Here is a 14,402-nt window from a genome sequence, read left to right on the forward strand (position 1 = left end):
TGCAAACATTTCTATTAATGCTAGTTTCTGCCTCCTTTTCTTTGCTCTACTTTCTTTCCAAGGTTCCCAAATTCTTAGCCTCCCCCTCCTTTCCTCCCAGGACTGGCGCTAAAGGGTTAAACTGGGGCGGAGTCCAGGAATGAACGACAGCGCCAGTCACCAACTGGGACGAGGCAAGCGGGAAGAGCTGGGTGGGGCGGCCAGGCCGAGGCGAACCCTCACGCCCCCAGGCCCCGCCCCGCGGCTGGAGGCCAGGCTGGAACGGCACGGGGCGGGGCGCTGAGGCAGGGCGGCCCCGTGGTTGGACGTCCCGGCAGCCGCTTGAGGGATGGGGCGGTGTCGGCCGGGACCTCCTCCTTCATTCCCTCGGCGGGCCGAGCCTCCCTCTCTCCCGCCCCTCCTCCTCCCTTTCCCACCCCTCGGAGTAGAGCTGCACATGCGGCTGCTCCCTGCTCCGTCCCGCCCAGCCACCGTCGCGCAGGAACGTGTCCCTGCAGCCCCCAGCCGATGGCAGGACAGTAGCCGCCTGTCAAGAGGTCGTGAACGGCTGAGGCAGACGCAGCGGCTCCCGGGCCTCAAGAGAGTGGGTGTCTCTGGAGGCCATGGGCTACCCGGAGGTAGAGCGCAGGGAACCCCTGCCCGCAGCAGCGCCGCGGGAGCGGGGGAGCCAGGGCTGCGGCTGTCGCGGGGCCCATGCCCAGGCGGGCGAAGGGAACAGCTGCCGGCTCTTCCTGGGTTTCTTTGGCCTCTCGCTGGCCCTCCACCTGCTGACGTTGTGCTGCTACCTAGAGTTGCGCTCGGAGTTGAGGCGGGAACGGGGAGCCCAGTCCCGCCTTGGCGGCCCGGGCACCTCTGGCACCCTAAGCAGCCCCGGTGGCCTCTACCCTGACAGCCCCATCACCCGTCACCTTGGGCAGCCGTCACCTCAGCAGCAGCCTCCGTTGGAACCGGGAGAAGCCGCACTCCCCTCTGACTCCCAGGACGGGCACCAGGTGAGTAACCTAGTAGGGGCAGCGGCGGCCCCCGCCCCTCACGGGTAGGGCGAGGGCCCTCCACCAAAGGGGCCTGGGAGCACTCTGCCACCTCGACCCAATTTAGAGGGCAGGACCCGGGAGGGGCCAGGCGAGCAGGGGAGAGGTTGCCCAAGGCAGGTTGTCTTCGGTCCCTGGCCCAGCTAATCCAGACTCCCTGGTGACCCCTTGAGTTGGAAAGTCTAGCGCGCGCCCGCCGCCCCTGGCTGCGGGCTGCCTCGGGAAAAGTTGGCGACGCTCCCGTCGGGGAGGTGCCTGTGCTGCCCCCCGGCCGACTAACGGCTTGGCTTTTCTGCTCCTGATGAGGTTCTCTGCCCGCGGTGCTTGTTTTTTCGTGTCCAGAGCTGATGCCAGAACCAGCAGGCTCCCCTTTGGAGTTGGAGCTGTAAACAGCTGTAGTAACTGCTCCACGCCTGCCCGTTGAAACAACTTTTAGCCGCATTTTCATCGCGGGTCCTTGTGTGCTGACCAGAACGTGGGCTTGTTCACAGTTACCTGCAATTTGAGACTGATTGTCCTCTGTGTTCTGGTGAGGATCAGCGCCCCTGAGGAATTCTGGTAGAAATATGCCGTCCTGCTAGACAACTTCTGAACAGCAATTTAAAAAATCTATGGAAGTAAAATTCACCCTTTGCATGCCGGTTCTGATTCTTAAGCGGGGTAGGTGTGCAGTAGGAATGGTGGGTGGGAAGTGCTTTTACTGCTAGCTTGAGAACAGAAATCTGCAAATGGAATACTCAGGACTAGTACCCCAAGAGCAGTTTGGGGTTTTTTGTTTTGTTTATTTTTGCAATCTTTATGGTGTTTGTGCCCTTATTACCAAACTATTAACTTTGGTGTTTGTTTTCTACTCTTTCTAGCTCTCTATTCAAGTAAATTTAGTGCACTTAACGTAAATATTGTCTTGGTTGCCATATGTGAAACTTAGGAGAAGCATCCAAGGATCCTTTTGAGGTGGCTAAAGAATGATAGTAAAATTGTACCTCTTAGGCAAGAGAGCAAGTTGTACAAATAAGTTCCTTGAGGTAAGGGACACAAGCCTTCCATATTTACTACCACATCCAGAGTCATTGTCACAGCTCTGTAAACATTATTTCTGCTACTTTGACCTCCCATCTAAAGCAGTACAATTGATAAAGACATCACATTCAGTATAATAGTGTAATGTTAGGACTGATACTTAAAACAAACAAACAAACAAAAACAAAAAACAAAAACCAACTATGTACATTGTAAAGTTGCCCTGGGCCTTAAAATGTCCTGCTAGCACACTTCAATTTATATAACAGATTATCAAAGAAGAGAATCAGCAGACGTGCTTCTCATACTTGAAACTTTAAACACTGTAACTAAATGATAATTAACTAGGATTCTGACTCCTTTATTTATCTACTGCCACTCCCCCACGCCCCAATGCCCAGTAGAAATATTTAGCAGCTGAACATTGATATTCTCTGAAAAGATGAAAGAATTAAACTTCTTCAGTCAAATGGTGGCCAAGACTTTTTGGCATTCCGAATAGACAGAGCCATGTATATAGACTGAGGATTAGCAGAACAGCTGTACTCTAGGGCTTCTGTGATGGCATAAAACTCTTCCAGGTCCGTAATGGCATTTAGTTAACTGCCCTTTGTGTGGCACTAAAATAGTTCTGTCTAGGTTTAAACATAGCTTCCTATCTTCTGTCCTTTATTCTTTCTAATATTTTTGAGCAATAGAGGCAAGGATACTGGCTCTTTACATTTGTTGACATCAATTGGAATCCGTTTCCTAGAGTTATGAAGGGCTTATACAAGCTCATTTTGTTTGATTCCCTTGGGAAACATAGGTCCTAAAGGGAAAGTGACTTGCCCAAGGTCACACAACTAGAGTCGAAACTGGGATGAAAGTTACTCTGTTAATTCCCAGTTCAGTGCCCATTCCCCCAACTACCTCCTGGGACCTTTTCTGAGGGAGCAAGATGGCGCTCCATATTAGAATTTTTACAAAGTAGAGGGCTCAGATCTGCATCATTTTGTTCTACTCTACCTGTATTTTGACCATACTAAGTTTGACCATGTATTCCTTATTCTTCCTGAATTTCACTTTCAGATTTGGAGTATACTTTGATGGAATTTTAGCCCAAATTCAACTTGTTTAGTTTAAATTATTCAACTTAAGTTTATCTTATCTGGTATATTACTTTTAGTGTACAAAAATAAGTTTTTTAAAAAAGTTGATTGGGTATTAATACTGCTACAAGCTTGGGTAAAATTTCTAGGGCCCTGGTGCACCCTCTGCTGGCTTTATAGGGACATTTAATTGTATTTGTTGACAGAATTCTACATTGTGCTGACAGATCCTGATTTGGTAAATAAGGAAGTAAACAGCCTTGTGGGATTTGGGCATGTAGGTCATATTCTATATCTTAATTTTTCAACACAAACAACTGCTGTTATAGCAAGTCTTGGATGGAGAGGAAGAAAGATGAAAATATACACCCTTCAACAGGCAGTACATTCAGTTTTCTTACCAGTTTATCTGCAAGGAGTGAAGGCAACCTGATGAGAATAAGCTGCAGGAAGTTCTCATGAGACCAAGTGGGCAGAACAGTCAGAGACACTTCATGCAGGTAGGCAAAAGTAAACCTATCCATGTTTATGAGATGATGGGCTCTAGGCTCTCAGTTATGGCTCAAGAAAGGGATCTAGAAATCTCTGTAGATGTATGTATATCATCTCTCAATTTAAAAACTTTTTAAGCAGGGCACCAAGGAAGTTGGGTCAGGTAGGATACAGGGCACAGAGATCAGCACAGTTCTCCATGTGAAATGTTAGAAAAGCCTCCCCCATGGGGACACACTTGCTGATGATAAAGTGAGAGAGTCATATCAGACCTTCTGTAATTAACCATCTACTTCAGTGGGAGCAACTAAGTAGCTACAGATTTATCTGGATAGTTGGTGGAGATTATCTCAAGAGCAAGGGACATCTCATTTGTGTCTGAATTAGGACAATATACAGTAATATGATTGCCACAGTAAAAAATAAAAATAAAAGTCACTGTTGATCATTTGTGGAGATGTTGTTCCAGTTGTGATTGTGGTCCTAAAAGGCCAAGAACATAGTGGATATCATCAGGAAAGGTCTCAAAAACAACAAAACCAAAACACTTATTTTTTTCTATATACAAGATCAAAAGCAGATTAACTTCTACAATCTGACAGGAAATTCTGGTGGTTGCTTCTCAAGAAAAGCCTAACAACTGATAAAAGTCCCCAGAAACCCCATTAAATTGATCAAAAGGATGGAGGGATTTTCTACTTGGTTTTTCAGTCTGGATAGAAAGAGTTTGAAGGAGGAATATGATCAAAGTCTACCAAACCATGAGCAAGATGAGTATGGTTAATATATTGGTATAACTTAATAATCCAGTTCAATAAATAGAAAGCCTGCTGTGCCAGACACAATTGGATACATTTTAATGTTTGAAAAATTATTTTCAAGGTGAGGCAAATAAAGGTAGTATCTTACTCAACTCATTGTCTCAAGTAGTAGTCAAAATTATGGGTAAATCAATATGGATTTTAGAACTGTTAGGACTATTTGCAGTATGTTCGTATTTGAAGTGATGTCATAGACGTCAACCTTAAAGTTCTACAAAACATTGCTTGATGTATCTAGATAGACCATTAGTGTATCCAGAGTTGACATTATCTGTGTTAAGGCTCTTGGATCGAGAACATAACTAGGAATCATTCAAGGTGATTCAAGGTGAGCACAATGAATAAATCCAAGGATTTTTTTTTTAGAGAGGTAAGATCTGGATAAAATGCCTTTATTGTAGATTTAAATACAGACTTTAGTGTGACATTCAAGACTTTTGATCAACTTGCTTCATTATACCCATCCCATTTTCTCTCTCACTAATTCTACTGCAGCCCACCCACCATATCCTTAGAATCATTCTTTAGTTGTTATTGCTGTTGTTGTTTTTAAATGCATTTTATGTCTTTATATTAGAGCACCTCAGAAATCTGACTTCATTTTTGTCTTTCTCTACGAAATGCCTGATACAGTGCTAGTTACAGTTACTGTACTCAAATACTTGTCGAGTTGAATATTATTTTGGGACTTTGGAGGTATTTATGTAAAACAGACATTTTATATAACAGGCCTGTTTTCCTCAGGTCTTGCTAAGCCTGTGACCTGTCAGCTATGCTTAGGTGAGTAAATAGTTCCACTGGAAATGTTTCTCTGATTTCTAGAATAATTAGAAAGTGAAATGGAGATGAGCCTTAACCACGTGGTCAGTCTCCCAGTTTCACACCTTCTCTCTAAGATGGTGCAAAAAGCTTCCTGTAATATATTGTTTGATGTTTTGTTTCATTTGCTTTTAGTCTCATATATTTCATTCTATCTTAGACCTTGTGAAAAAATAATCTGTCATTTACCTGTAACTACCTTACAGAGAAGATCACTTTATAGTAGAGAACCTCTGAAGCCATTTAATTCCCAAGAACATTACGAAGAGAAACCACCTTGCCTGTAGAGGGCTGTTTTATCTGACTCCTCTGTAAATACTCAGCACTTAGCTTTTCATTTTATTTCTTTCATTAAAAATCATTTCTTTTGAAGAATAACTCACATACAGAAAAATATACAAATCATATTTGTACAATTTGGTGAATCATTTCAAAGTGAATATACTCATGTCACCAGAACCCAGGTCAAGAAATAGAACATTATTATATACCACTACTCCTACTTACACTCTATTGTTATCACTGTATCTGCCTCACTCTCTCAAGTTCTAACATCATAGATTAGTTTTTTACCTTTCTCCAACAGTGCCTGACATAGTGCTAGTTGGATTAGTTCATTAGTTTTGTTCATTTTGAACTTTATATAAATGAAATCAAACAGCGTGTATTATTTTGTATCTGGTGTTTTTTGCTCAATATTGTTTTTGTGACATCCATTCAGGTTGTTGCACATGGCTGCAGTTTTTTATTTGTATTTTTGTTTGTGTGTGAGAGGGGGTCTTGTGCTGTCACCCAGGCTGGGGTGCAATGGCATGATCACAGCTTACTGCAGCCATGACATCCCAGCCTCAAGCAATCTTCCAACCTCAGCCTTCTGAGTAGCTAGGTCCTGGGCACATGCCACCATGCCCAGCTCATTTTTAATATTTTGTCGAGACAGGATCTCTTTATGTTGCCTAGGCTGGTCTTGAACTCCTGGCCTCAAGAAAACCTCCCACCTCAGTGTACCAAAGTGCTGGGATTACAGGTGTGAACCACCATGCCCAGCCATTTATTTGTATTTTTGTACACGATTTCATTGCTTGAATATACCACTGTTTAATCATTCTATTTTTAATGAATTTGTGGATTGTTTCCAGTCTGGGGCTATTACAGATGCTGATGTTATGAATATTATTGTGTATGTCTTTTGGTTACATATGCCTGAATTTCTATTGTATGTATACCTAGGATTGAAGTTGCTGGGTCATGGGGGATGCATACTTTTCACATTATTGATAATGACAGTTTTCCGTACTCACTGTATTAATTTACATTCTCACCAGCAACGTATGAGAATTTCAATTGTTTCATATTCTTACTAATACTTGGTATTGCCAGTCTTTTTAACCATTGCCATTCTGGTGGGTGGGTTTGTAGTAATATCTGGTGATATTAATTGGCATTTCTCAGAAGACTGATGAGGTTCTGTTCCTTTTCATGTTTATTATGTACTTGCATATCTTCTGTGAAGTGCTTATTCAAGTTGTTTGTCCATTTTTCTATCAATTTGTCTGTCCTTATAGATTTGTAAAAATTCTTTATATACTCTGAATATGAAATATGTTTGTATTTTTTATGTTGTAAGCCATTCCCAAATCTGTGATTCACCTTTCTTTGTGGTATCCTTTAATGAACAGAAGGTTTTAATTTCAATGTGTTTAATTTTTCAGTATTTTCCTTTGTGGGTAGTGTTTTCTGTGTCCCATTTAAGAAATATTTCCTTACCTTGAAATGGTAGAGATTCTCCCACATTATCTTCTAGAAGCTTTATGTTTTTGATATTTACATTTAGGTCTATACTCCACTTTGAATCAATTTTTTATGTATACTAAGATTACTAAGGTACAGAAACTAAGCTTCATTTTTTTTGTTTTTCTGAGACAGAGTTTCAGTCTTGTTGCCCAGGTTGGAGTGCAATGCCACAATTTCAATTCACTGCAACCTCTGCCTCCTTAATTCAAGTGATTCTCCTGCCTCAGCCTCTGGAGTAGCTGGGATTACAGGTGCATACCACCATGCCTGGCTAATATTTTGTATTTTTAGTAGAGACAGGGTTTCACCATGTTAGGCTGGTCTCAAATACCTGACCTCAGGTGATCCACCTGCCTTGGCCTTCCAAAATGTTGGGATTACAGGCATGAGCCACCAGTCCCGGCCCTAAGCTTCATTTTTAAAAAAAATTATTATTATTATTTTTAATATGTTTTATTGCACTTTAGGTTCTGGGGTACATGTGCAGAACATGCAGGATTGTTACATAGGTACATACATGGCAATGTGGTTTGCTGCCTCTATCACCCCATCACCTATATCTGGCATTTCTCCCCATGTTATCCCTGCCGAACTTCCCTGTCCCCCCTGCTGTTCCTTCCCTATTCCCCCTCAACAGACCCCAGTGTGTGATGCTCCCCTCCCTGTGTCCATGTGTTTTCATTGTTCAACACCTGCCTATGAGTGAGAACATGCTGTGTTTGCTTTTTCTGTTCTTGTGTCAGTTTGCTGAGAATGATGGTTTCCAGATTCATCCATGTCCCTACAAAGGACACAAACTCATCGTTTTTTATGGCTGCATAGTGTTCCATGGTGTATATGTGCCACATTTTCCTCGTCCAGTCTATCATCGATGGACATTTGGGTTGGTTCCAGGTCTTTGCTATTGTAAACAGTGCCACAATGAACATACGTGTGCGTGTGTCCTTATAGTAGAATGATTTATAATCCTTTGGGTATGTGCCCAGTAATGGGATTGCTGGGTCAAATGGAATTTCTATTTCTAGGTCCTTGAGAAATCGCCACACTGTCTTCCACAATGCTGTAACTAGTTTACACTCCCACCAACAGTGTAAAAGTGTTCCTATCTCTCCACATCCTCTCCAGCATCTGTTGTCTCCAGAATTTTTAATGGTCGCCATTCTAACTGACATGAGATGGTATCTCAGTGTGGTTTTGATTTGCATTTCTCTTAAGCTTCATTAAAAAAAATATAGATATCCAATTGATCCAGTGACATTAATTATAAGAACTGTCTTTCCCCCAGTTCTCTACAGTGTCACCTTTGTCATAAATCATGTGCCTGTATATGTGCAAGATTGTTTCTTAACTGTTTATTCTATTCTGTTGGTCTCTTTGCCATTGCATCACTACCACAGTCTTAATCATTGGACTTTATTATTATCTGCTAAAGCAAGTCCTTCCACCTTGTTCCTCTTATTTAAAAGTATCTTGGATATTCTTAGCCCTTTGCATTTAGAAATAGCTTATCATGTTCCACAGGAAAGAAAAAAATATAAAGGTGCTGGGATTTTTATTGGCATTGCATTGAATCTAAAAAACAATTTAGAGGGAACTCATCCTTTTACAGTATTCAGTTTTCTGATCCATGAACATGCCCAGCAGATTTGGTGTTTGGTGAGTGCCCTTTTCCTGATCCATAGAATGACACACTCTTGCTGTATCCTCGCATGGTGGAAGGGATGAATGCACTTTCTTGGACCTATTTTATAAGGGCACTAATCTCATTTACAAAGGCTCTGCCCTCATTATTTAATTGCCCCCTAAAAGCCTCGTCTTCGAATACCATCTCACTAGTGATTAAATTTCAACATATACATTTTGGGGAGAACACAAACATTCAGACCACAGCAGACCTGTTTTTTTTCTCAGCATCATTTATGTCTTTTATACACTTTTCTCCATATTCTATCCTTTTTTTTCTCTGTGTACTTTATTCTGGGTATTTTCTTTTCTTTTTCTTTTTTTGAGATAGATGCATCTACATACTTTATTTAAAAAAGATCTCCACAAGAATAATGCAAGGTAGATACTGTAGTCTCTATTTTTACACATGGAGAAACAGACCTAGAGGGGTTAAATAACTGTCTGCAATCATATAGCTATTTCTGGAACTATGTTTTAAATTGGAATTTTATAAACCATATATAGAACTTGTATCAATTGAATCATTTAAAATGTGCATGGAGAAGTTTCTATTTAAAGAGGTCCCATAAAAGATAGATTAATTCAATAAGTGGTAATGGGATTTACTGACTTGCCATTTTGGGGGTTCAAAAAAAGACAGTAAGACTGGATCCTTATCTCACCTGTTATACCAAAATAAATTCCAGATGGAATAAAGATTTGTATGTAAAATATGAAATCACAGACATTCTAGAAGAACACATGGATGCATTATTTTTATAGTATTCCATTCTGGATATTTTCCTGTGACGTATCTTCCAATTCATTAATTCTGTCTTCAACTTTGTCTAATCTCCCTTTAAACTCACTCATTGAGTTCTTAATATTATTTGTCATGTTTTTTATTTTTAGAATATTCATTTGGTTCTCTTTATAAAATAGTGTTTGGTTCTCTGCCAAAATTCACATCAATTATCTTTTAACATACTGACCATAATTATGAGAAAATCTTCTTTTGATTACTCATTATTTCAATCCTTAAGGATATGTTTCTATTGTCTATTGTTTGTCTTAATTTTCTATTACTTTGCCTTTTTCCTGGTTAATTTTGATTGAGTGGTAGACATTATATGTGAAAAATTATAGTAGAGAGGGTTTAAGGTCTCAGTTATTTTATCTTTATGTAAAAAGGATTTATACTCACTTCTGGCACGTGGTTAGAGAAACTAGCAATCCCACATCACCTTAATTCAATATGAGACTGAGATAATTTAAAGCTGCCCTTCAATCCAATTGAAGGTTGACTTACCCTTCCTTTTAGTAATTATGCCTTCTAATTTGAAACCCAAATCTTGTTCCCCTCCCCCACTGGAGTTCTCCCTCTTTGAAGGATCGTCAATTCCAATTTTTGTTCTTGTAGCTTCATGAGTATGTCAGAAGCTCCCCTCTCTCTTTCTCCCAGTTGACTCTACTCTACTCTATCAGTCAGTGACCTTAGGAGCCTCTCTCAGTTTTCTTTTTATCCTGCATTTTGGCTTTATAATACTGCATTACTTTGTTACATCTCACGTATCTTCAAACATATGTCATTTATATCTTGCCCCAATTTTCTTGTGTTTTCTTTAAGCAAGAAATTTGGCCCAAATTACTTCTGCTTCCATTACTAGAAGCAGAATCAGCTTATCATTTCTTCAACAAATGTTTATTGATCCTCTCCTGTGTATCATGCACTGTAGAAAACAATGGAGATGCAGCTATTGAATGAATTAGAGGGGATTCCTGCCATTGTGGAGCATACAGACAAGTGAATAGGCATATGTAATACAATTTCATAAAGCAGTGGTAGGGTTAATCATAGGATGATCTAGAGCACTGAGGAGGAGTACCTGACCAAGACTTTTGAAATCAAGGAACATGTTCTTGACAAAGCATCTTCTGAGCTTAAACCTAAAATAGGCAGTAGGAACAGCAACTGCAAAGGCCTAGAGATGAAAGAGAACGTGGTACATTCAGGTATAAGAAAACTTAGTTTGTATGAAGCTACTGTTATCAAGTCAGTGTGGTGCTGGCATAAGGACAGGCATGTAGATAAATGGAACAGAATCGAGAGTTCAAAAATAAATTATTACATTTATAATCAGTTGATTTTTGACAAAAGTACCAAGATGATTAATTAGGGGGAAAACTTACCCTGTTCCATAAATGGTGTTGGGAAAATTGGATACCCACATGCAAAAAAGATGAACTTACATACTCACTAGACACCATACCCCAAAAATTAACTCAAAATGGATCATAGGCTTAAATGTAAGTACCAAAACAATAAAGCTTTTAAAAGAAAATATAGAAAATCTTCAAGATCTTGGAGAGCAATGATTTCTTAGATATGATACCAAACACATAGTCCAAAAAAGAAATGAACCATTTTGGAGAGAAACTTGTTTTCCAGAAAAAAAAAAAAAAACCTTAAAAAATGAAAAGAAATGCAACGGACTAGGAGAAAATCTTTGGAAAACACATCTGATAAAGAACTTATATTCAAATAAATTTACAAAGGACTCTTGGAATATAATAATAAGACAACCCAAACAAAAAACTGGACAAGAGAAATGAACAGATATTTCACCACAAATGAAGATGTACAAATGGTTAAATAAATACATGTGAACATGTTCAACATCATTATCCATTACAGAAATTTAAATTAAAACGATGGTGAGATAACATTTCACACCCACTAGACTGACTATAATGAAAAAGATAATAAGAAGTGGAGGTGTAGAGAAATAGGAACTCTCATACATCGCTAGTGGAAATGTAAAATGATTCGGCTGTTTTGTAAAACAGTTTTTTAGTTCCTCAATAAGTTAACATAGAGTTACAATATGACCCAGCAATTCCACTCCTAGGCATATACCTAAATTAATTGCAAACATATGTTCACACAAAAGTCTCTACATTGAATGTTCATAGCAGCATTATTCATAATAGCCAAAAAGTAAAACAGCTTAAATGTCTGATGTGGTATAATGTGATATAATATTCTATACAATGCAATATTTTTCAGCCATTAAAAGAATGAATTATGAATAACGCTACAACATGGTTGAGCCTCAAATATATTATGCTAAGTGAAGGACGTCAGTCACACACACACACACACACACACACACACACACAAACACATCGTATGATTCCATTTATATGAAATGTCCAGAACAGGCAAATATATAGAGAAAAAAATTAGATTAGTGGACACCTGGGGCAGGTGGTAGGAATGAGGAGTAACTGAATATGGGCATAAGAGCACTTACTGGGGATAAAAATATTCTAAAATTGATTTACCACTGACAGGGTTATAGCAATGGAACTAGAAATATAGTAAATGATGCAAGAGATATCATGAAGTTACACAATTCTGTAAAGTTACTAGAAATTATTGAATTGTACGCTTAAAATGAATGAATTCTACAGTATGTGAATTATATCTATATGAAGTATTTTTTTTTTCTTTTTTAAAATTTATTGCATTTTAAGTTTTGGGGTACATGTGAAGAACATGCAAGATTGTTGCATAGGTACACACGTGGCAGTGTGATTTGCTGCCTTCCTCCCCTTCACCTATATCTGGCATTTCTCCCCATGCTATCTTTCCCCAACTCCCCAGCCCCCACTGTCCCTCCCCTATTTCCCCCAAACAGACCCCAGAGTGTAGTGCTCCCCTCCCTGTGTCCATGTGTACTCATTATTCACATAAACCCCCTTTTTTCCCCCGAGGTGCTCTGTCTCAGGGAGTTAGGGCTTTATTTATGAGTTTCCGTTGTGCTCCTGCCTTTTTTTTCAGGGCTGCCCTGCCCAACAAGGAGGCAGGCTAGTCACTGTCTGCCTGCAGCGGCTTTGCTGAGCTGCTGTGGGCTCTGCCCAGCTGCCATGTGAACTTCCCTGAAGTCCTGTTTATATAGGTGTAGTTAGAAGTGCCTCGGCATCATGGCCCACCTCTGTAATGATGGACTGTCTCTGTAATGGCAGGTTGCCTCAGCAATGGCAGGTTGCCTCAGCAACCGCAGGCTGCCTCAGCAATGGCGGACTATCTCCTTAGTGGTGGAGTGCCTTGGTAATGGCAGACACCCCTCCCCCATGAAGCTGGACCGTCCCGGGTTCAGCGATGCTTGCTGTGAGACTCTCAACCCAGAGCATTTCCAATTGCTGTTTTTTTTTTGGCGGGGGGGCGTGGGACCAGCCAAGCCTGATCACTTGGCTCCCTGCCTCAGAGCTTTTTTTTTTATTTTTTTATTTTTTTTTATTTTTTATTTAGTTGAACTGCATTCTCTCTCTCAGGTGTTCCAGTTGCCTGTCGAAAAGGCACCGGGATCTGTGTGAGTTCCTGTGCAGCGACTCACTGCACCAGCTGAAACAGCAGCGCTGATTCATGGTGCTTTTTTTTTGCCCAGGAATCTCCTGGCCTTACTTCCTGTTTCAGTCCCCTTTTTAATCCGATGAATGGGCCACTTCCCGGGGCTCCAATCGTCAGCCAGGGCACCCAGACCAGTGTGTTTTGTACGGAGAACCGCCATGCCAGGGCGCCAGCAAAGCAGCTGCGACGGCCAAAACAGCCACGCTGACCAAAACAGCCGTGCTGGCGACCCATGGGGCTCCTCCCTCTGGGAATCTCCTGGTCTGCGGGCAATAAAAATCCATCTGGAAATGCGGCGTCCACTCACCCTCTGTGCTTTCACTGGGAGCTGCAATCCTGAGCTGTTCCTAAACGGCCGTCTTGGATCTTCCTAAAGTATTTTTTAAAGTGCCTGGCACATAGAAGATGGTGAATAAATGTGTAAGGGGTGTTGGTTGTTTCTGAGTGATACCTATCTTTAGAGGAAGAGAATCTTCAAGACTGTTTGATTTACTTCAGAGATTTCTCCCTCTAATAGATGTGTCCATGGTCCCAAAGCAGACTCAATTGAATCAGAAGCTTCAAGGATGGGAGTCTAGTCATATGTAATTTGACAGAGCTCTATGGGTGATTCCACCATGCACTGCAAAGTGAGACTCTGTGATGTATGGAATTGTGAATGGCTTAGTATGGTCAGAACCTAGGGTGCACGTGGGGCCCAATAGCTGCTTGCACCGAACTTGGCAGTAGTCAGGAAGCTTGGCCCAGAATCATCTCTCTCTTCCTACCTTTCCCTTTTTTCCTCTCTACATCTCTCTCCCTTTTTGCCTCTCTGCCTCTTTCTCTGTCTTACTCTTACTCTTATTCTGTCTGATAGAAATAGCTAGCTATTCCCAAATCCTACTTAGAATTTTTTTCAGAATTGTAGGGTAAAATATATCATACACATCATCTGTGGCACTGGTTCTTAAACAGGAATGCATATTAGTCTTAAGTGGAAAAACTTTTCAAGAAACGCAGGTCCCTGGCCACAGCTAGACATACATCATTAGAGTCTTTAGAGTGAGACCATGGGCATATATAGTTTGTAAAAAGGTTTTTCAGGTGATGCTGATGATCATCTCCATTTGAGAACTACTGCTCTAAAGGAAGAAATAAAAGTATAAAAAAGATAAGATTTGGTTCCCCATGCCGAACTTCAGCTTCCCTGTTACAGATTATTAGGTCTGTATCACCTGTGTTACTGAAGCTACTTTTGAAGACTACTAGACCATGT

General features: G+C 40.8%; 1 protein-coding gene across 4 annotated transcripts in view; it reads left to right on the forward strand.

Annotated features, from left to right (window-relative positions):
* Positions 1–288: 288 nt before the first annotated feature.
* EDA (ectodysplasin A) overlaps positions 289–14,402 on the forward strand; it is a 429,191-nt gene continuing 415,077 nt past the window's right edge. For 2 of the 4 annotated variants that reach the window (XM_032255843.1, XM_032255844.1), the window contains exon 1: positions 289–992. In XM_032255843.1, coding sequence (XP_032111734.1) covers positions 603–992 — 390 coding nt within the window. In that variant the 5' untranslated portion in view covers positions 289–602. The remainder of the gene's footprint in view (positions 993–14,402) is intronic. The other 2 variants (XM_032255841.1, XM_032255842.1) reach the window with 1 other exon arrangement.

This window comes from Sapajus apella, unplaced genomic scaffold, assembly GCF_009761245.1.
Source record: "Sapajus apella isolate SASKATOON/1434 unplaced genomic scaffold, GSC_monkey_1.0 scaffold91, whole genome shotgun sequence".
Lineage (NCBI taxonomy): Eukaryota > Metazoa > Chordata > Mammalia > Primates > Cebidae > Sapajus > Sapajus apella.